The sequence below is a fragment of the Pelodiscus sinensis genome, chromosome 12 (assembly GCF_049634645.1).
Source record: "Pelodiscus sinensis isolate JC-2024 chromosome 12, ASM4963464v1, whole genome shotgun sequence".
In the NCBI taxonomy this organism is placed as follows: domain Eukaryota; kingdom Metazoa; phylum Chordata; order Testudines; family Trionychidae; genus Pelodiscus; species Pelodiscus sinensis.
The window spans coordinates 48,758,583-48,778,348 of NC_134722.1; the positions used below are offsets into that span (position 1 = coordinate 48,758,583).

The following is a 19,766-nucleotide window of genomic DNA, read 5'->3' on the forward strand; positions in this document are numbered from 1 at the left end:
CAGGCCGGAGTGGCCCCCCCAGTGTAAGGGGGCAGATGGGGCCCGAAGGGGCACAGAGCTACCGCAGCCAGGGTCAGGCCCGGCCCTGCACGGCTGCTCTGGCCGTGGTACGACTGTTGACCCTCACTAACCCCACGGTTTGGCCCCTTCCCCAGACACGTGGCCACAGGATGAGCCGCGGGCGACAGCCCCAGCCGCAGAGCCCCAGCTCCAGCCAGCGGGTGAAGGGGACGGGGAGCAGCCACCCAGCCTGGAACAACAGGCGGAGAACACACAGAACAGCCAGACACCAAAGACAGGCGCCCCCCCAGGGCCAACGACTTAGTGGGGCTGCAGCGTGTCCAAGCAAACCCTGCGGCCAGCGCGAGAGGAGCCAGGGCTGCACGGGGGCAGAGCGGACCTTGACATCCCGGCTATTTTCACACCACGCCCGCTGGGCGCCCAGCTAAACCGAGTGCGGGACCCCGGCGCCGTGGGCCGTCTGGGGCTACTACACATGCAGGGCCTGCTGCGGATCGGCCAGCCAGAGCCCCCAGGCTGCGCCAGGCAGGGGGAGGCCCCCCAAGTCCACACCTGCTCTGAACCGGGCACCTGCCTCTGCTGGGGGCCAGAACAGGCCTTCCCCCCCTGTGAGCCCAGGGCCGCCAGCAGGGCTCCAGGTGCCGCCTGCCAGACGGCTTTCACCCTGAGTTCCTAAAGCCACGTGGGCGGGAAGGGAGGCACCCCCCCCCCCCACGTAGCACGGCTCACCTGCACACTTCGCACCCCCCCACAGAACAAACTTCCCCTCCCCCTGCGTGGCGGCACTGCTCTGTAGCAAGTTGCCCCCTATCCCCCCACGTGCAGTGGCCCTGCGCTAGCTAGCTCCCTCTCCCGTGGTGCTGTTCCACGGCAGGCTGCCTGTGCCCCCGCCGCACAGGGGCACTGCTCCACAACAGGCTGGCCCCTCACCCGCATGGTGGTGGTGCCCCATGGCAAGCTACCTGCCCTGCACACCCCTCCCCCTCTCCACCCCGCTGCTCAGTGGCTGGCTGAAAACGTGGCCAGGCCCCGTGGGAGCTGGGCTGTTTCTCCTGCGCGGCCTGGAGTCGGGGCAGCTGTGGGACAGAGCGACGCGGGGCAGGCTGGGAAAGGGGTAGCCCAGGTCTGTGCAAAGGCGTCACCGGGAACTAATCCGACACCCCCTCCGCTGCTCCCCGTGCCCAGGGCTCCGCCAGGCTGTGCCAGCAGCGTGCCCATTTTTGCCCCTGAAGCTCAGAGACCAGGGTCCTGAAGGCAGCAGCCTGCAAACACCCCCAGCTGGGGCAGCTGCCTCTTGAAGCACAGCTTAGGGGGTGGGAGCTGGGCCCCAGTGGGTGCTGGCCCACGCTTTGGGGACCACTGTGCCGGCACCCGCACAGCCTGACGCTGCTGGTTAACACGCAGCCCTCCCCCGCCCCACGCAGCACAGCCTGCCCCACGCAGCACTCAGGCAGGGGCCCCTGAGCAGGCGGGGGGGGGGTACGGTTGCTCTCAGGGCTGGGTACTGAAATAGACATTTTATTCTGCCTCTCCGCCCTGTAGCGCCTGGGCCGGTTCGGGAGCCAGGGAGCCAGGCAAACTGAGCATTAAAAGAGCAAACTGCTGCTGTGACTCTGTGGTGCACTGGGCGGGAGGGGGGCTGGGAACCGGGCCCCTGCCCCGTGGCAGACGGAGCAGAAGGGGCTGGCCAGGGGAGAGGGAACAGCCCAGCACGTGCCCCGGAGCACAGGCCGCGGCTGCCCCTCCCCGCCGGGGCGTCAGTCCTGGGGTGGCCCCGCCCACGCGCTGTTCCCAGGGGCGGGGCTGGTGGCGGCTCTCGGGTAACGGGCCAATGGCCATTTGCTCCTTTTGCCCCCAACAAGTCCGGCCTCGGTGCCCTTCCCTGGGCCATGCAGCAACCGAACGGGCAGCAGCTCCCCCCGCCGCGGCTCAGGGCTGCTCCGCTCTGGTGATCACCCAGCAGGCCCAGCGCCGCATGGCCTTCGAGATCCTGCAACGCAACACAACGGGTGGGGTGAGAGGGGGCAGCCGCCGTAGGGCACGGGGCAGTGCCAGCGTGGCCGGGGGTGGAGGAGACAATGGGCGGGGGGGCGAGAAGGGAACGGGGCAGTGCCAGTGCATCCCAGTGGGGGGGGCGGGGGGGCGCCAGTGGGCGAGGATGGGGAAGGGAATGGGGCAGTGCCAGTGCATCCCAGTGAGGGGGGGGGCGCCAGTGGGCGAGGAGGACGGGGAAAGGAATGGGGCAGTGCCAGTGCATCCCAGTGTGGGGGGGGGGCGGGGGGCGCTAGTGGGCGAGGAGGACGGGGAAGGGAACGGGGCAGTGCCAGTGCATCCCAGTGTGGGGGGGGGGGCGGGGGGCGCTAGTGGGCGAGGAGGACGGGGAAGGGAACGGGGCAGTGCCAGTGCATCCCAGTGTGGGGGGGGGGGGGGCGCCAGTGGGCGAGGAGGACGGGGAAGGGAACGGGGCAGTGCCAGTGCATCACGGTGGGGGGGGCGGGGGGCGCCAGTGGGCGAGGAGGACGGCGAAGGGAACGGGGCAGTGCCAGTGCATCACAGTGTGGGGGGGTGGGGGCGCCAGTGGGCGAGGAGGACGGGGAAGGGAACGGGGCAGTGCCAGTGCATCACGGTGGGGGGGGGCGGGGGGCGCCAGTGGGCGAGGAGGACGGCGAAGGGAACGGGGCAGTGCCAGTGCATCACGGTGGGGGGGGGGCAGTGGGCGAGGAGGACGGGGAAGGGAATGGGGCAGTGCCAGTGCATCCCAGTCGGGGGGGGGCAGTGGGCGAGGACGGGGAAAGGAATGGGGCAGTGCCAGTGCATCCCAGTGAGGGGGGGGCGCGCCAGTGGGCGAGGAGGACAGGGAAAGGAATGGGGCAGTGCCAGTGCATCCCAGTGGGGGGCGCGGGGGGGGCGCCAGTGGGCGAGGAGGACGGGGAAGGGAATGGGGCAGTGCCAGTGCGTCCCAGTGGGGGGGGGGGGCGCCAGTGGTCGAGGAGGACGGGGAAGGGAATGGGGCAGTGCCAGTGCGTCCCAGTGGGGGGGGGGGGGGGCGCCAGTGGGCAAGGAGGACGGGGAAGGGAATGGGGCAGTGCCAGTGCGTGCCAGTGGGGGGGGGGCGGGGGGCACCAGTGGGCGAGGAGGACGGGGAAGGGAATGGGGCAGTGCCAGTGCGTCCCAGTGGGGGGGGGGGCGGGGGGCGCCAGTGGGCAAGGAGGACGGGGAAGGGAATGGGGCAGTGCCAGTGCGTCCCAGTGGGGGGGGCACCAGTGGGCAAGGAGGACGGGGAAGGGAATGGGGCAGTGCCAGTGCATCCCGGACGGGGGGGGGGCGCCAGTGGGCGAGGAGGACGGGGAAGGGAACGGGGCAGTGCCAGTGCGTCCCAGTGGGGGGGGGGGGGGGCGGGGGGCACCAGTGGGCGAGGAGGACGGGGAAGGGAACGGGGCAGTGCCAGCGTGTCCAGGAGGGGCGAGGGCAGTGCCAGCATGTCGGGTGGGGGCAGGGAAGGCAGCACCCGGCGCAATGGGGCAGTGCAACAAGGAGCCAGTGGAATGGGACCAGTTTCCCAGAAGGCAGGTGGGGGAGCTCCCTGTTCTGCCCCCCGCTGTGCTACCCCCACTGTGCCCACCGCCCCTCCCCAGCCAGCCCCGTAGGGCGGGTCGGCAGGCCCGTGTCTCCCCTCCCTGACAGCGGCCCGAGGGAGGGGGGCCGGGAGTGACGTCTGGGGGCAGGGTAGCGCGCCGCCCCCTGCTGGTTCCAAGCGAGGTAGGGCCCCGCACTGACCTGGTGGATCCCACGCGGGCGCAGAGGTCTGGCGGGGGCCCCTCGTAGGTGTACTGCAACGGGCTCGGCTTCACGTACTGCAGGGAGGGGACGCGGCTCAGTCCCCTGGGCGTGGCCCTGCGTGCCCCATGGCAGGGCGAGCCAGCGGGCAGGAGCCGGGTTCCCGAGTGCTCGGCCTGGCCCTGCGTGCCCCATGGCAGGGCGAGCCAGCGGGCAGGAGCCGGGTTCCCGAGTGCTCGGCCTGGCCCTGCGTGCCCCATGGCAGGGCGAGCCAGCGGGCAGGAGCCGGGTTCCCGAGTGCTCGGCCTGGCCCTGCGTGCCCCATGGCAGGGCGAGCCAGCGGGCAGGAGCCGGGTTCCCGAGTGCTCGGCCTGGCCCTGCGTGCCCCATGGCAGGGCGAGCCAGCGGGCAGGAGCCGGGTTCCCGAGTGCTCGGCCTGGCCCTGCGGCAGAAGCAGGTCTCCGGCCGCAAGCGGCTGCCTCCAGGAAGCGTGTGCCAGTGACCCCGCGAGCCGGTTAGACCCAGCCCCTCCCGGGGAGCCCATCAGAGAGGGCTGGGGTTTGCCCCCTGCAGAGTAGCGGCTTCAGCCCCCCCCCCCTCCCCCCACAGGCCCCTCCTGCTGACCCCAGGGCTGGGGCGGCTGGCGCCATTGGGCAGCACATGGCAGAGGCAGCCCCGGCTGGCAGCGGAGGGCTGAGGGCCAGAGAGGGAGGCTGGCAGGGCTGCAGGGTGGGACACGAAGCTACGAGTTACCTGCTGCTGGGCACGGGGCCGGCCTGGACCCGACACACCCACGCTCCTGGCCGATGCCGTCTCCTTCCCCCTCCCTGGTGGCTCCGGCTCCCCAGCTGGCCTGGCCCACTCCAGCCTGCTCCTCTTGGCTCTGTGAACGCTGGGCAGCGCCATGCCCGGGTGCTGGTCCACAGCCCCCCTGCCCGGGCAGCACCCGGCACCCGCGGGCCCGTCTGCAGCGGGAGGGTCCCCCTGGGTGGGCTCAGGGGCTTTGCCTGGGCTGGGTGACCTTCCATCACGAGCCTTCTTGTCTTCCAGCAGCAGCTTTCTCTTCGTGCCCAGGGGCTTCCTGCTCGGGGACAGGTCCCTTCCCCCCGCTCTGCTACCCAGCCCACAGCCGGTCCCCGCCGCCGGGGGGGAGGCCTGCCCGCTCGCAGGGGGCGCCGTGTGGCCTCCGCTGCCGCCCACACTGGGAAGGGCAGGAGAGAGGGGGCACAGGCTGCTTTGCAAAACCCGCGGCAGCTGGCCACAGGGGATGTCCAGGCTGGTGTCAGGCTTGTCCACATCGGGTGCCCCCTGGAACAGGGCAGGCCCTGGGGGACACGAGCTGCTGGAGGACAGCAGCGATGGGGACCCCAGCCCGGCTGGGTCACCCTGCGATGCCTCACACGGAGAATCCTGGCCGCATGGCTCCAAGAAGTCGGGGGTGTTGCTGTCAGGCTGTGCCACGGCTGCCTCCTCCGTGGACCTGGCCGGCTGGGTCTCAGGCGTGCCGGGCGGGGCAATGGATTTCTCTGCCACGAGAGAAGAAAGCAGCTTTCCCCGGGGAGGAGCGGAGGAGACGGCAGCCCAGGCAGGGCCCAGGGAACGACAGTGCCACAGGGGAACCAGGCAGGGCCCCGAGAGCAGCTGGCCACAGCAACTCTCAGATCCAATGTCCCCAGCCTAGGCTGCCTCCCCCACCCTGCAGGGCCACTGTCCCTGGCTTCTGAGCCCGCCCCGCCCAGGCCTTGCAACGGGCTCGCCCGGTGCCCCCGTTTCTGTACGGCCCTAGCACAACGGGGCCCTGGGCTCGGGGATCCGTGGGCAATCAGCCACGGATGGGCCCCCCGGGCTGGCACACAGGCACGCCGTCCCAAGCCCCACACAAGCAGTTCTCCAGGCTGCATCCGCCAGAAGCTGCCCCCACCCCCATCCCAGGACACAACATAGGCCACGTGTTAACAGCCGTGTGCGCACGAGTGCGTGTGCAATTTCACGGGTGTGCAGCTTTTCCTGTCTGCATCCTGCAGCTCCCGCAGGTGCAAGCTCCGGGCGTGCAGGACGGAGACGCTTGCCACGTGCAGCGCAGGCGCTCACCTTCCAAGGAGGAGGTCACGGTCACGGACACAGACTGCAGCGCGTCCCAGGGGTTATCCGGGGACGCATCCAAACTTCGGGACGTGGCTCCAGGGTCTGCTGGACGCCAGAGGGATTAGGCTGCAGCCAGGCAGGCCACAGGGCAGGCTCCCGGCCCCAGCAAGGAGCAGCGACCCACCCGCCTTGCAGAGACTGTGCGCCCCTCCCGGAGCAGCGAGCCCTGCAGGGACTGGGCAGCAGGGCGGAGCTTTGCCCGACACTCCTGCTCGGGGCCCAGCGCTGCTTTAGTGGCCCCACGGCCACTCAGGGCCAGCCAAACCCAGCCGCACCCGGAGGAGAGCGCCCCCAGGCGCCGGTGGGACTGGAGGCTCCGTGCAGGCCACAGGACCGGTTCACCACTGCCAGGCACTGCTGGCTCCCTCGGACACGGGGCGCTCTGGGGACGGGAGCAGCCCCCCCGTGCCCAACCCCAGGCTGCAATAGCCCCTCTGAGCGACCCCCCAGGGGCTCCAGGACACAGCGGCCGGGGGGGCTCAGGCTCTGCTCACCGCTGAGGTAGGAGGCCATGCTAGGGGCATCCAGGCCACTGTCCCGGCGGCTGCTCCTGGGGGCGGTGTGAGGAGCTCCTACAGGGAACGGTGCCTTGTCACCCCTTGGGTGCCTCTCGCTGGCTCAGCCACTCCCCCAGCCCCGAGCTCCCCCCAACGCTCAGCCCTGAGCCCCCCAACACGCACCCTCCTCCAGCCCCGAGCCCCTCCCGCAACACGCACCCTCCTCCAGCCCCGAGCCCCTCCCGCAACACGCACCCTCCTCCAGCCCCGAGCCCCTCCCGCAACACGCACCCTCCTCCAGCCCCGAGCCCCTCCCGCAACACGCACCCTCCTCCAGCCCCGAGCTCCCTGCCTGGCCAACACGCACCCTCCTCCAGCCCCGAGCCCCTCCCGCAACACGCACCCTCCTCCAGCCCCGAGCCCCTCCCGCAACACGCACCCTCCTCCAGCCCCGAGCCCCTCCCGCAACACGCACCCTCCTCCAGCCCCGAGCTCCCCGCCTGCCCAACACGCACCCTCCTCCAGCCCCGAGCTCCCCGTCCGCCCAACACATCTGCAACCCCAGGCCTGAGCCTCCCTACACCTACCTCCACCCTGACTCCTGCACCCCCCCAACACTCCAGAGCCCCCTGCCACACTGAGCTTTCTTCCAGCCACTGTCCTATTGCAGCCTCCCCCCCCGGCCTGGAAGAACGGTAAGTTACTTGGGGCCCTGGACAAGGCCTGCCAACCCTGGCTAGAGGCAGCATCGGGTTCTGGCTGCCTGTGGGGAGGGCCAGCTGGGGCCCGGAGTGCAGCCGCCAGCCTGTGCCCATGGATCCACCCCTGTCCGATGCACGGACACACGGTGCAAACAGCCGCCTCGCGGCTCAGGCGGCTCCTGGGGAAGCATCAGGCAGAAGGAGTCTCCCTGAGCTCTGGCACCCTCCCGCAGGACAGGCCGGGGAGCCTGCACACCCGCAGGGGCCCTGTGCCCGCCAGGCACTGCCCAGGGTTCGCACAGCCCCCAGGAACCGCCGTGGCACCCACCGCCAGTCGCCTGCTCCTCTGGGCGGATCACCAGCAAGCGGGCTGGCACCGTGAAGACGGCCGCACTCATCTGAAACGAGATCGGTTGGTCGCTCCGGGGGGGGGGCCGCACGGCCAGGCAGCGCGCACACGACCCTGCCCGGCTCCCGCAGCAAGTCTCTGGCCAGGAGCTCTGGGCAGCCAGCCCAGTGCTGCTCCGGCCTGCCCCAGCGAGAGCCGCCGCGCTCCCTCCCCCGACGCCCCGGCCCTCCCCGTCGAAGGATTCGCCTCTCTTCCGCCCGGAGCCCCTCGCCCTACCACCCAGCCGGCACTGACCTGCTCTCGCTTGCGCGCCGCCTCCCACTTGGTGGCTGGTACCTCCCCCAGGTCCAGCGCGTCCAGGCACTCTTCCACATTCTGCTTCAGACTCGCCAGCCGGTGCTGCCCCATGTCCAGCATCAGCTGAGACACCGACGCGCCTGCAGCGGGACAGACGCACCCATGGCCACAACCAGAGCCCGGAGAGCTGCTGCTCTTGCTACTGCCCCTCTGCCCCAGCAACGCCTGGTCTCCTGCTCCCGCAGGGCAGCCAGAGCACTTGCCAAGCACGGGCCGCTCCGGGACCAGCTGCCATGGAACGCAGCCGCCTGCAGGCGCAGGGAGCACTCAGGGGCACCGGGGAAGGCAGAAGGAGTTTGGCTGGACGCTGCTCCTAGCCCTCAGCTGGGTTCCCTCAGGCACAAAAGCCCAGGACTGGAACAGCAGGAACCAGGCGGGGGTGCCCACCGCACAGCCGCCCACGGCCCCCCTGCCGCCTGTGGCGGGGGCAAGGGGCTGGCTCGGCAGGCAGCCCAGCAGGACTTGGGGCACTGGCACGGCACAGGAGTGAGGCAGAAGGGGCACTAGCCACGCTTGGCCCTGACACCAGACCTGGGGCTGCCAATCAAGCCCGTCACCGGCACGGACCCAGCGCCACGTGCTACACGGGTCGGGGGCTCCAATTCTCCAAGCTGACGGCAGGGAAGCGCCTCCCCGGAAGCCAGGGCTGCAAAGCAGCCACGTGCCAGGCCGGCCTGAGGCTGAACGCCCAGACGCTCCTCCCAGGCCCAGAGAGCTGCTCTGGCTGCAGCTCCCACCTGGGCCACGGCCCCGGAGCCCTGGCGTCAGCCCTGCCCCCAGCACACTGGGCCTCGGCAGCAGCCAGCTCCTTGCGAGTCAGCGGGCGGGACCGGGCGCCCCGAGAAGGGAGCCCCACCAACACCTTTCAGGTGGGGCAGAAACCCCACGTCCCCCGCGCTCCCTGGCCTCCGCGCCCGCCGTACCTGAGGAGGAAACGGTCTTCAGGGTGAGGCCTCTCCTGCAACAATCAAAGGCGGCAGATCCCGGGTCAGGCTCCAGGCAGCCTCCATGCCCAGCACCCGCCAGGCCTTTCAGAGCTCGGACTGAGCCAGGGGTGCCCTAAGCCCCGGCCCCCCCTTGCATGCCTGGGCTCGCCGTAGGCCTGCCTCGCTGGGGCCGATGCCTGCAGTGCAGCCCGGGGCGGCTGGCAGGGACCAGGCCATGGCCCAACACTCCCAGCCTTGCTCACGATGCTACGGGGCCTGCAGGGGGGGCTCCCACCCGCCCAGAGAGCAGCTCTCCCTGGGTAGCTCCGGCCACGCTCCGTGGCAGCCCGCCACCAGCGCAGGAGGCCTGTAGACGGGCGCCGAGTGGCCTGCCCCCGTCACTGTCCGTCCTGGCCTAGCGCCAACCCCGCAGTAACGGGCCATGTACTCACTGCCACAGCTCCTTGATCTTCTGCAGGATCGAGGGCTCCTGATTGCTGGAACGAGAGCGCCCTGGTTACCGGCCCAGCCTGGAGCCCTGCCCTGCCTCCCCAGCCGCACACAGGGACAGGCGGCAGCACACGCACCCTCCCTCTGGCAGGCCGGCCCCTCGCAGGGAGCCCCACAGGGGTGATGTGATCCACGCCGGGGGGACACGTAGGACTCCAGAGCCCCCGGGAGGCACAGGGCACACAAGGGGTCTAGTGAAAGCCCAGTGACCATGCGCCATCGACCCGGGAGGAGGTCGGGGCCAGACACCCCAGCGTGGGTTTGCAGGTCTGGGAGGGGTAGCACAGCGGGGCCATTTCGCCTGGAGACGTGAGGGAGCGAGGCCTCCTTGCAGCCTTTACAAGCTCCACGGCGCGCTCAGAAGGGGGGGGACCCGTGCCCATTGGAGCAGGGCGTGTAATCTGCAGCCGCTGGCTAACGAGCGGCTCCCAGTTACGCCTGCAGCTGATCCCATCTCACGAGGGCGGGAGGTCGGGGGGAGGGCTCTCCCTTCCACGTCCAGTGGCATGGGCAGCGCCAGAAGCCGAGTTAAGCGATTTCCCCGGCAGCCACACGACCGGCGTAGCTCCAGCGGCGCGGCTGGCGGGGGTCGGGCCCTGCTGTGCAGGCGAGCCCAAGACTCCGGCTTTCTGTCCCGCTCTGCTTCAAGTGCTCCAACGGCCCCCCCAACGGCCTGCCCCCCACCTCAGCTCCTAGCTGGCTTAGCCGAGGAGGCAGCGGAGTGACTCCTCCCAAAGCCATAGCAAGGCGCACAAACCCCTCCCCGGGCAACCCCGCGGATGGGCTGCCCCTCCCCACTGTCCCCTGCGGTGGGGGGAGGGAGCCAATGGCTTAGATAGAGGCACAGCGGCTTCCCCCGGGCGGGTGCACACCACAGCTCTCCCCCCAGGGCACCAGGAGCGTCACAGCCCCCGGGCTGCCCTCTCAGGCGGGGGGATCCAGCCGCTGCTGCCCCCACAAGCTCCAGTGAGGGGTAAGTTGGAGGGTACAAGACGGGCCATCCCTGTGCACAGCCAGGCGTCCGCGCCCCTTCGCCGCCCCTCGGCCAGGCCTGAGCGAGCGGGCTCCGCGTCCCACTCGGCTCTTACCAGTTCAGAGACTCCATCTTCTGCCTCTGCAGGGGCAGCACCACGAAGCGATGGACGGCCAGGAAGAACTCGCACGCCTCCTGGGGGCAGGCAGGCCGTCAGGCGGGGGGGGCAGCCAGGCCACCCCGAGCCCATCGGCCCCACCGCCCTGGGCACCGCAGCGGGAGAGGAGCCCGTCAGCTAGTGAGCTGCAGGCTGGAGGGAGAAGGGGGCCTCTCGCCCAATGGCCTGCCCCCCCTCACGGCCCCTCAGCACCGCCCCCCCAACGGCCTGCCCCCCACCTCAGCACCAGCTCCCCCTCACGGCCCCAACAGCCTGCCCCCCCACCTCAGCACCAGCCCCCCTCACGGCCCCCCCAACAGCCTGCCCCCCGACCTCAGCACCAGCCCCCCTCACGGCCCCCCAACGGCCTGCCCCCCGACCTCAGCACCAGCCCCCCTCACGGCCCCAACAGCCTGCCCCCCCACCTCAGCACCAGCCCCCCTCACGGCCCCCCCAACAGCCTGCCCCCCCACCTCAGCACCAGCCCCCCTCACGGCCCCCCCAACGGCCTGCCCCCCCACCTCAGCACCAGCCCCCCTCACGGCCCCCCCAACGGCCTGCCCCCCCACCTCAGCACCAGCCCCCCTCACGGCCCCCCCAACGGCCTGCCCCCCCCACCTCAGCACCAGCCCCCCCTCACGGCCTCCCCAACAGCCTGCCCCCCCACCTCAGCACCGCCCCCCTCGCGGCCTCCCCAACAGCCTGCCCCCCCACCTCAGCACCGCCCCCCTCGCGGCCTCCCCAACAGCCTGCCCCCCCACCTCAGCACCGCCCCCCTCGCGGCCCCCCCCAACAGCCTGCCCCCCACCTCAGCACCAGCCCCTCCTCACAGCCCCCCCACCTCAGCACCAGCCCCTCCGAACCACTCCCCCAATGGCCTGTCCCCCCCCTTCAGCACCACCCCCCTCATGCCTGTCCCCTCCCCTCAGCACTGCCCCCCCAACGGCCTGTCCCTCCCTCACAGCCCCTCAGCACCACCCCCCTCATGCCTGTCCGCTCCCCTCCCCTCAGCACTGCCCCCCCAACGGCCTGTCCCCCCCTCACAGCCCCTCAGCACCACCCCCCTTATGCCTGTCCCCTCCCCTCCCCTCAGCACTGCCCTCCCAACGGCCTGTCCCCCCCTCACAGCCCCTCAGCACCACCCCCCTCATGCCTGTCCCCTCCCCTCCCCTCAGCACTGCCCCCCAATGGCCTGTCCCCCCCACCACAGCCCCTCAGCACCAGCCCCCCTCACGGCCCCTCAGCACCACCCCCCTCATGCCTGTCCCCTCCCCTCCCCTCAGCACTGCCCCCCAATGGCCTGTCCCCCCCCTCACAGCCCCTCAGCACCACCCCCTCATGCCTGTCCCCTCCCCTCCCCTCAGCACTGCCCCCCCAACGGCCTGTCCCCCCCTCACAGCCCCTCAGCACCACCCCCCTCATGCCTGTCCCCTCCCCTCCCCTCAGCACTGCCCCCCCAACGGCCTGTCCCCCCCTCACAGCCCCTCAGCACCACCCCCCTCATGCCTGTCCCCTCCCCTCCCCTCAGCACTGCCCCCCCAACGGCCTGTCCCCCCCTCACAGCCCCTCAGCACCACCCCCCTCATGCCTGTCCCCTCCCCTCCCCTCAGCACTGCCCCCCCAACGGCCTGTCCCTCCCTCACAGCCCCTCAGCACCACCCCCCTCATGCCTGTCCCCTCCCCTCCCCTCAGCACTGCCCCCCCAACGGCCTGTCCCTCCCTCACAGCCCCTCAGCACCACCCCCCTCATGCCTGTCCCCTCCCCTCAGCACTGCCCCCCCAACGGCCTGTCCCCCCCTCACAGCCCCTCAGCACCAGCCCCCCTCACGGCCCCTCAGCACCACCCCCCTCATGCCTGTCCCCTCCCCTCCCCTCAGCACTGCCCCCCAACGGCCTGTCCCCCCTCACAGCCCCTCAGCACCAGCCCCCCTCACAGCCCCTCAGCACCAGCCCCCCTCACAGCCCCTCAGCACCCCCCCCCAATGGCCTGTCCCCTCCCCTCAGCACCACCTCCCCCAGGCTCTCAGCACTGCCCCCCCAACGGCCTGTCCCCTGTCAGCACCGCCCACCCAGGCTCTCAGCACTGCCCCCCCAACGGCCTGTCCCCTGTCAGCACCGCCCACCCAGGCTCTCAGCACCGCCCCCCCCCAGGCTGGGCGGGGTGGGCAGGCAGCAGGGATGGGTGGGCGGGAGGGGCTAGAAGCTCCTGGGCGGCTGCAAAGGCTTCTGGGAAAGCTCTAGGGCTGTAAGCGGGGGAGGGGCAGGAGCTGGGCAGCCCCATGGGGGGGGAGGAAGGTGGCATGGGGGGTGGTTGGCCCAACTCAGCCCTAATGGCGCCTGCTCCCTCCCGCTGCTGCACCCGCTTCCCCAAACCCGGCCCAAGCCCGGCCCCCCTGCTTCACGGGACCCTGTCCGGACACCCCCCAAGCCAGGCCTGGGGTGTGTGGGCAGCTTGGAGCCAGACCCCTCCAGAGAGTTAACCCCTCCCAGCTAACCTGGTCCCCTCCCAAATCTGCCACCCCCCACACCAGCCCCCCAAATCCTCCCTCCCCTCACACAACGGCCTGTCCCCCCTGTCAGCACCGCCCCCCCCAGGCTGGGCGGGGTGGGCAGGCAGCAGGGATGGGCAGGAGGGGCTAGAAGCCCCCCCACACGCCAGCCCTCCACCCCCAGTACCTGCTGACCCTCCCCATGTGCCTGTCCCCTCCCCCATCTCCCCACCTGTCAGGTCCCCCCGCCACATGCCTGCTCCCCGCTCCCCTCACATGCCAGCCCCCTCAGTGCCCCCGCTTCGCAGCCCCCACCACTGAACTTTCCCCACAAGGTGACCCCCTCAATCCCCCATGTGCCCATCCCCCAAATCTCCACCACATGCCAGCCCCCCAATCTTTCAAATCCCAGCTCCCCCCAACCCTGCCAATCCCCTGCAAGCTGGCCCCTCAATTTCCCATGTACCAGCCACCACCTGTCTGTACCCCACATGCCAGCTCCCCCCAATCCCACCCACGGCACCCGTGGCTCGCCCCTCCCCCACGCTCCCCTCAATCCCACGCCCGCCCATCCCCCCAGGCCCAGGCCCATCCATCATTAGGCCCAAGTTTCTGGTCCATTTCCAAGCCATGTTTCATGGCTGCCGCCATTTCACGCCGAGTGTCGGAGCCGTGGGGGTGCTGGCCCCACAGGAGCTGTGCATGGAGGCCGGGGGGCAAGGTTCGGGGGCTGGGCAGTTGGAGAGCAGCAGCCAAGAGCCATGCCCCCTGCCCCTCCCCCGGGCTCTCCACCCTGGCGCCCGCACAGCGCTCTGCGTTAGGAGGCTGCTACCGCCACCCAGCACGGTGGGCACCGGGGCTCCTGCCCCCGCCCCGCACAATGTCCCACGCCCCCCTGCTTCCCCGGGACCTCAACGGACATGGCGGTGGGGGGTCGACGACTGGCCGGCCCATGGGGCTGAACCCAACCTCTGGGCAGCAGCCTGGGCCCAGGCCCCACCCACACCACGCAGGGGCGGGTGGCCTGGAGGCACCACGTGAGACGAGCCCCGGCCGACAGGCAGAGCCAGAGGGACAGCAGGAGTGCAGGCCCAAGCGAGGAGGCTGTATTCCCTGGCAGGCTTCCCCGGGCGCGGTCTAGCTAGGAACCGTGAGAGGACCCCCCCCGGCTGAGGTGCCCACGTAACGCCGGCCAGCAGAACCGAACCTGGGACCAGGAGCCTCTCCGCACGAGCTACAGGGCAGCTGGCTCCCAGCTCCAGCCGCACAGCGAACGGTGAGCGGGACCCCCCCGGGGCCCTCCGCCGGCCGGGACCCGCCCGGGGCCCTCCGCCGGCCGGGACCCGCCCGGGGCCCTCCGCCGGCCGGGACCCGCCCGGGGCCCTCCGCCGGCCGGGACCCGCCCGGGGCCCTCCGCCGGCCGGGACCCGCCCGGGGCGCGGGGGCTGCCGGCGCAGATGGGCGCCGCGCCGCAGAGAGTCCTCCCGGGAAGGCCCTTGTGCTAGTTCCGCGCTCCCAGGCAAAGCCCCAGCTGAGTACAGCTCAGTCAGCCGCGCCGAGCCAGCTTACGCCCGCGCCACCGGAGCCAAGGGAACACGCCTTGGTCGTGCGGGGGGCTCACGTTCCTTCCCTTTCCCGGCGCGAGCCCAGCTAGCTCGAGTCTCTTCTCACCCCTCCCCCATCCTGAGCCTTCTCCCCCTCCGGGCCAGCGCGTCCCCCCAAGGCACAAGGCTGCCCAGAGGCCAGCCCAGGAGCACGGCCCCCCATTGCCGGAGCCTTACCGCTTGGGTCTCCTCCTGGAAGCACACCGTGTACTTCTGCAAGATGATGATCCTGCCGAGGATGCTGGAGAAGCCGGTCTGCAGCTGAGCACTGGGAAGAGGGAGCAGCCAGAGAGGCATGTGAGCAACCAACGGCCTCCCGTGTGCAAAACGGCCAAACGCCGACGCCTGCCAGGGCCACTGGACCTTTAACGATTCCGTTCTGCTTTGGCTGAGGTCTGGGGTATTTGGAAAGGCAGCACCCCACTTCCAGGCCTTGTGCTGGGACAGCAGCACCTGGGCTTCCCAGGCGCCCCCGCTGCCGTTAGCCCTGCGCAGTGGCCAGGGGCGAGAGACCCGGCAAAACCCACCAGTCCGCCATGCGCACGGCTTCCGGGGACACGACCGCCCGGACGTAGTAGGACCCGTCTGAGATCCACAGCACGGCGGCAGGGGCTGGGTCGGTGGCCTTCAGGTCGCTCACAACCTATCAAGAGATCGGGGAGATAGCAACCCTGAGCCAGACTCTCCCAGTCTGTCAGTGTCGGCGCCTCGCCCAGCAGGAGGGTCTGGGGACGCCGCAGCCGCCAGGACCCCCTCCACAATCACTCCCCGGGAAGGCAGCACGTCCAAGCCAGAGGAGCACGCACGCAGCCAAGCGGCGATCTTCACCGTGGCGCAGGACACCGGGGACTCGCAGCTACCACGTTCCCTGCATGTGTCAGAGGGCCAGCGAACGCTCGGGGCCGGCAGCCCGGCTCAGCCTGGACACAGAGGCCTGATCCCGCCGAGGGACAGCGCTAGGACTCTGCAGTGTCGGAAACTCAGCCGCAGGGCGGTCCCAGAAGTGAAGGGGGGGCTGTTGTGCCCTCCACTCCCTCGTGGGCTCCCTAGAAGCCAGAGAAGTCATCCGAGCCCCAGCCGGCTGGCCTGCCTGCAGGGAGCAGCCCCAGGGCTAAAACAAACGTACTGGCTGCTGCTGCCTGGGCCGATCAGGTCGCCTCCTTGAAGCCCCGGCTGTGCCTCGTGTTTACCATTGGACAGTGGCGGAATCACATTAGTGCCTTTGACTCGCTGGGCTCATTCGCTCCCCTGAAATGAACAGCAGAGGGAGACGGGCCCGGGGGCGCCGAAGAGAGGCGGGGGTCCCGCTCAGGAGGTGGAAGGGAACTAACTCAGGACGGATGGAAAGGGGGAGCAGGTGACTAGCAGCAGCAAAGGAAGAGACTTTGGGAACCTGGGCAGAGGAAGGAGCTTTGCTGAAGCTGGGAAGGAACCATTTTTCCATCCCCCACACAATGTTGAGATTACCACCTCTCAGCAGTAACAAGTGAGTCTGGGCTCTCCGCTTGGAAGACCGCGGCCCGCGGACGGCAGCGCACACTCAAACCGCTGATGTGCCTGCAACCGCCAGGAACGGAGTTTAACATCTGTGCAGAGGGACAGCCAGCCACGAAACCCACCCCAGCAGCATACAACTTCGCAAAGGCAACAACAGGCACACAAGAAAGCTAGTTACCTGGCTATTAAAGAGAGACAGCCACAGCAGCGAAATGCATGCCGGCTGTATAAACACACCATAAGAGGCAAGTTCAATGTATACACCAAAAGAAGAAACACACAAAATATAAACAGCAAGCCCACTAAAACCAGTGCCACCAAGGCCAAATGACAGACTAAAAGAGGCAGATCACAACACACAAAAGCTCTGGAAGTTAAATCACACAGAGGAAAACAGCAAGGAGCAGATACTCCAGCAAGTTGAAAGTAGAACTAGGCAAGAAAAAAAGTAAAAATAAAAAGGAATGTAAAGAGCAGCGAGCAAACGACACGAGAACCCAGGAAATCGGGGCCGGGAGCCTGTTCAGCAACCAGCGGACAGTCAAGATGCCAGAGTAGCTCTCAAGGGCAACAAGACCGTTTCGGAGAAGTTAAATACGTTCTTACAGAGGGCGTGGGGGAGACCCTCCCCCCATGCACCAGGGACCAATCTGCGGAGCTGCTCCAGACTGAGGTTTTGGGACAAACAGCAAACACCACACCAGGGCCAGATGCACCCCCCGAGTTCTGGAAGGACTCAAATGCACAGCTGGGGACCTACTAACTGTGCCTTGTAACCCAGCCTCGAAATCCACCTCCACGCACAACCTCTGGAGGGGAGCGAACGCTGGCTGTGAGAAATCGTCAGCTGTGATCCCGGCAATCGCATGCTGCTTAGCTTCACTTCAGCGCCAGGCGAGCTGGCTGCAGTGAAGAGAATCGTAAGGCAGATGAACTGCATCTGCCGGGGCAGAGCCAACATGGCTTTGAGCTCACAAGACTGGGCCACAAAAGGGCAGAGGACGTTCCGTGCTGATAAATGCAGAGTGATGCCTCCTGGAACACACGATCCCAGCCAGACGCTTCCAAGGATGGGGCCTAAATTAGCTGATACAGCGACGAGCCCGGCACCGCACCCTCCTCCAGCCAGCGGGCAGCTGCGCGAGGGGCGCCCTGCGGAAAGGCCCAAGGCGCTGGGAAGAGGCAGCAGATGCACAAGTCCCAGGCACTTACTTTCAAGATATGCCCAGGCACGTGGGTCTCTCTGGAGTCCGATTGTCTGTATTTCATCAAGAGGTTCAAAATCCAAGGCTGGAGGACATAGACTTTTGGGACTGACAGCTGCCTTCTTTCATCCTCCACCCTAAGCGAGGAGGAGCAGGGCTCAGGCTGAAGACAGGGAAGTCTGCAGCTTCCACACCACGGCATGTTGTGAGCAGTGGATGGGCCAGCAGGAGCCGGAGGCAGCTGCTCAGCACCTCTTAGGAAAGGTGGATCAGTTCCCTTCCTGGGGCAGGGCCCTCCACGCAGCTCTCCCCAGCAAACCTTCCCTGGCTGCCCGGTTGCATCCCTAGTGCCTACAGCGGAACCCACCACAAAGGGCAGCCAGAGTCCCAGGCTTCCCCCAAAGCATCCGTCCTTAGAGCAAGGAAAGCTGCAGAGCAAGCTGCTGGACAGCTCCAGGGCTGTGGTTTGTGGTGGCGGCCAGGAGCCCTGCAGCGACTGACTGCACGGGAGGGTAGGAAACCCTCCTTGCTCGGGCCGCAGGGCGAGGGGCGAGCGCCTAGGAGGGCCAGCGGGGCGTCAGAGCAGCACGGCAGTGGCCGAGACGCGGGCGTGAGCGCACGCGTTCTGCATGCAAAGCCAGGAGCCCCTTTCCCAGGGCCTGGCGTGGGACCTAGGGCCTTACCGCTGCATTCCTGCCTGCTCTGGGCTGCGCTCTGGGCTCTTTGCTTGGAAGATCGCGGCCCTCGGAAGGTAGCACACACTCAAACCGCTGACGTGCCTGCAAGCGCCAGGAGAGAGAGCGGGAAGGCCAGGGGTACTTCATGGAGGAAAGGGGATGCTATGAAGTGCTCCGTCAGGTGTGGGGAAGGCAGCTGGAGCAGGACAGCAGCCTCCAGCTCTGAGCCAGTAGGTGAAACAATCTGCCCCGCCAGGTCTTTACCCCACAACTCAGGGCACCTCCGCCAGGCCAGAAGAAAACTCTGTGACGCTCCAAACCTCCCCCCATCCCCCAGCAGAAGTTGTCCCACTAAGAGGTGTCAGCCCCCCTCGTCTGGGACTACAGAGCTATAACCACCTGCAATGAGCCTGCCCCCTGAGCTGGCTGTGGGAAAGGCCCCTGTTCCCGGCCCTGCTGGAGAAGAGCCGGGTTCCTGTCGCAGGCCCACGAGGGGGAGGCCCGCGGAAGGGCACCACAGGCAGCGTGTGCCGTAGAAGCGAGCTCCTTAGGGCAGGAGGGCCGGGAAGCAGGGCGCCGTCCCTCTGAGTCCCACAACGCAGGCTCCAGCGGGGCAGGGAGCAGAGGCTGTTCCAGCCACGCCCGGAGACTGTGTCAAACGCCTTGAAAAGGGAAAGGCGGGAGGAATCGGGCGGCGCCTCAGTGGCCACCGGGCTGCATGGACCTTTGGTCTGAGCCAGTGCGGCCCTTCTGTTCACTGACCTCTTAGGGCGCCCGCGGGCCAGACCCGCTTGCCCAGATACCGGGTGCCCCAGACTTGCAGCCACAGGCAGACGGGCCACGGCCGGGGTGTTTGCAGCAGACAAAGGCAGGCCCAGCCGCGGGACCAGCGGGCAGCTGAGAAGGGGGCACTGGGGCGGACTGGAAGCCGGGCCGCCTGGGCTCTGAGGGGCTAGGCAGAGCCCTGGGTCTGGGGCAGGCACTTACCCACCTCGCTGGCTGCAAAGATCCGGCAGCGAGGGCCCCGCGCAAGGACCGGGACGGGCTGGCTGCGGGGCCCCCTTTCTCTCCCCCCTTTTACCTTTCCGGCAGCCCGGGCGGCGGGTCCTGCTCCCTCATCCCGGAGCCGAGCCCCGCTCACTGGCGGCGCGGGGGCCGGGCGCGGCGCTGCGCATGGCCCGCGGCAAACCCGACGAAACTTTTGCCCGCCGCGGCTGCTGCGGCTGGGGAGGAGCCGCCCGTGACCCAGGAAGGAAACGGCCGCGGGGCCGCCCCCAGAAAGATGGCCTGGCGGGGGCGGAGCCGACCTGCGTCTCCAGCTGCGCTTTGCGTGGGAACGGAGCCGGCGCGGTTCCCACGCGCACACGAGTCCGCTGGGGCCAGGGCGGAAGAACTTGCCAGTCTGGACACAGCCTTGGTGTCAGCAAAGACTTGAGCTTATTCCCCGCCCCCCTCCAGGGCACTGCCCTCCCCCATCCCCCACCCCCCACCGGGCCCGGCCCCACGGCTAGAAACACCCAAGGTGCCCCATGGCTCCTGGCCGCCCCTCCCAGCGCTCCCTGCTGCTCTGGGGGAAGGGGCGTCTCGGCAGGTAGCCGCGCCGGCCGGGAGCGCTCGGCCTGGCGAACTCGGTACACTGCGCGGGAATTGCCCGGGCTCTCCCTGGGCTCCCTGCCCTGCGGTGACTGCTGGGGGCCGGGCCCACGGGCTGACCCAGTCAGAGGTTCAGGGCTTGGGACAAGGAGACCCCTGAACGGCGCCTGACCCCCCCGAGCCGCAGTCGGCCTGAGACACCCCCCATGCGCCCTGAGCAGCCTGGTGCTCTTCCCGCCCCATCCCCACCCCGACCCCCCAGCTCCTCTGGCGCGGGCCGGGCAGGCA

At 69.2% G+C, this 19,766-nt stretch overlaps 2 protein-coding genes across 6 annotated transcripts in view; one reads left to right on the top strand and one right to left on the bottom strand.

Annotated features, from left to right (window-relative positions):
• CARMIL2 (capping protein regulator and myosin 1 linker 2) overlaps positions 1–1,625 on the top strand; it is a 79,358-nt gene extending 77,733 nt beyond the window's left edge. For both annotated transcript variants that reach the window (XM_075940614.1, XM_075940615.1), the window contains one exon: positions 156–1,625. In XM_075940614.1, the coding sequence (XP_075796729.1) occupies positions 156–325 (170 nt within the window). In that variant the 3' untranslated portion in view covers positions 326–1,625. The remainder of the gene's footprint in view (positions 1–155) is intronic.
• Positions 1,524–19,175, bottom strand: ACD (ACD shelterin complex subunit and telomerase recruitment factor). 4 transcript variants are annotated; one of them, XM_075940617.1, is made up of 15 exons: positions 18,967–19,172; positions 17,892–17,987; positions 17,216–17,345; positions 15,034–15,149; positions 14,684–14,774; positions 10,372–10,451; positions 9,226–9,270; positions 8,771–8,805; positions 7,785–7,927; positions 7,470–7,539; positions 6,438–6,515; positions 5,890–5,988; positions 4,552–5,324; positions 3,799–3,875; positions 1,524–2,011 (listed from the first exon to the last, which is right to left on the bottom strand). In XM_075940617.1, the coding sequence occupies exons 1-15, from the start codon at positions 19,002–19,004 to the stop codon at positions 1,951–1,953; spliced, it is 1,932 nt and encodes a 643-aa protein (XP_075796732.1). In that variant the 5' UTR covers positions 19,005–19,172; the 3' UTR covers positions 1,524–1,950. The 4 variants fall into 4 exon arrangements, with proteins under 4 accessions (XP_075796732.1, XP_075796733.1, XP_075796734.1 ...); XM_075940618.1 differs by having other exon boundaries at positions 5,890–5,985; positions 18,967–19,165; XM_075940619.1 differs by lacking the exon at positions 6,438–6,515 and having other exon boundaries at positions 5,890–5,985; positions 18,967–19,175.
• Positions 19,176–19,766: the final 591 nt, after the last annotated feature.

Bases quoted from the DNA above. Each gene is read 5' to 3' on its own strand.
- ACD (XM_075940617.1), bottom strand. From the start codon at position 19,004: ATGAGGGAGCAGGACCCGCCGCCCGGGCTGCCGGAAAG. The intron at 10,452-14,683 runs GTAAGGCTCCGG...GCCTGCCCCCAG, and splicing joins TCCAGGAGGAGACCCAAGCG to GAGGCGTGCGAGTTCTTCCT. The intron at 5,325-5,889 runs GTGAGCGCCTGC...CTCTCGTGGCAG, and splicing joins CGTGACCTCCTCCTTGGAAG to AGAAATCCATTGCCCCGCCC.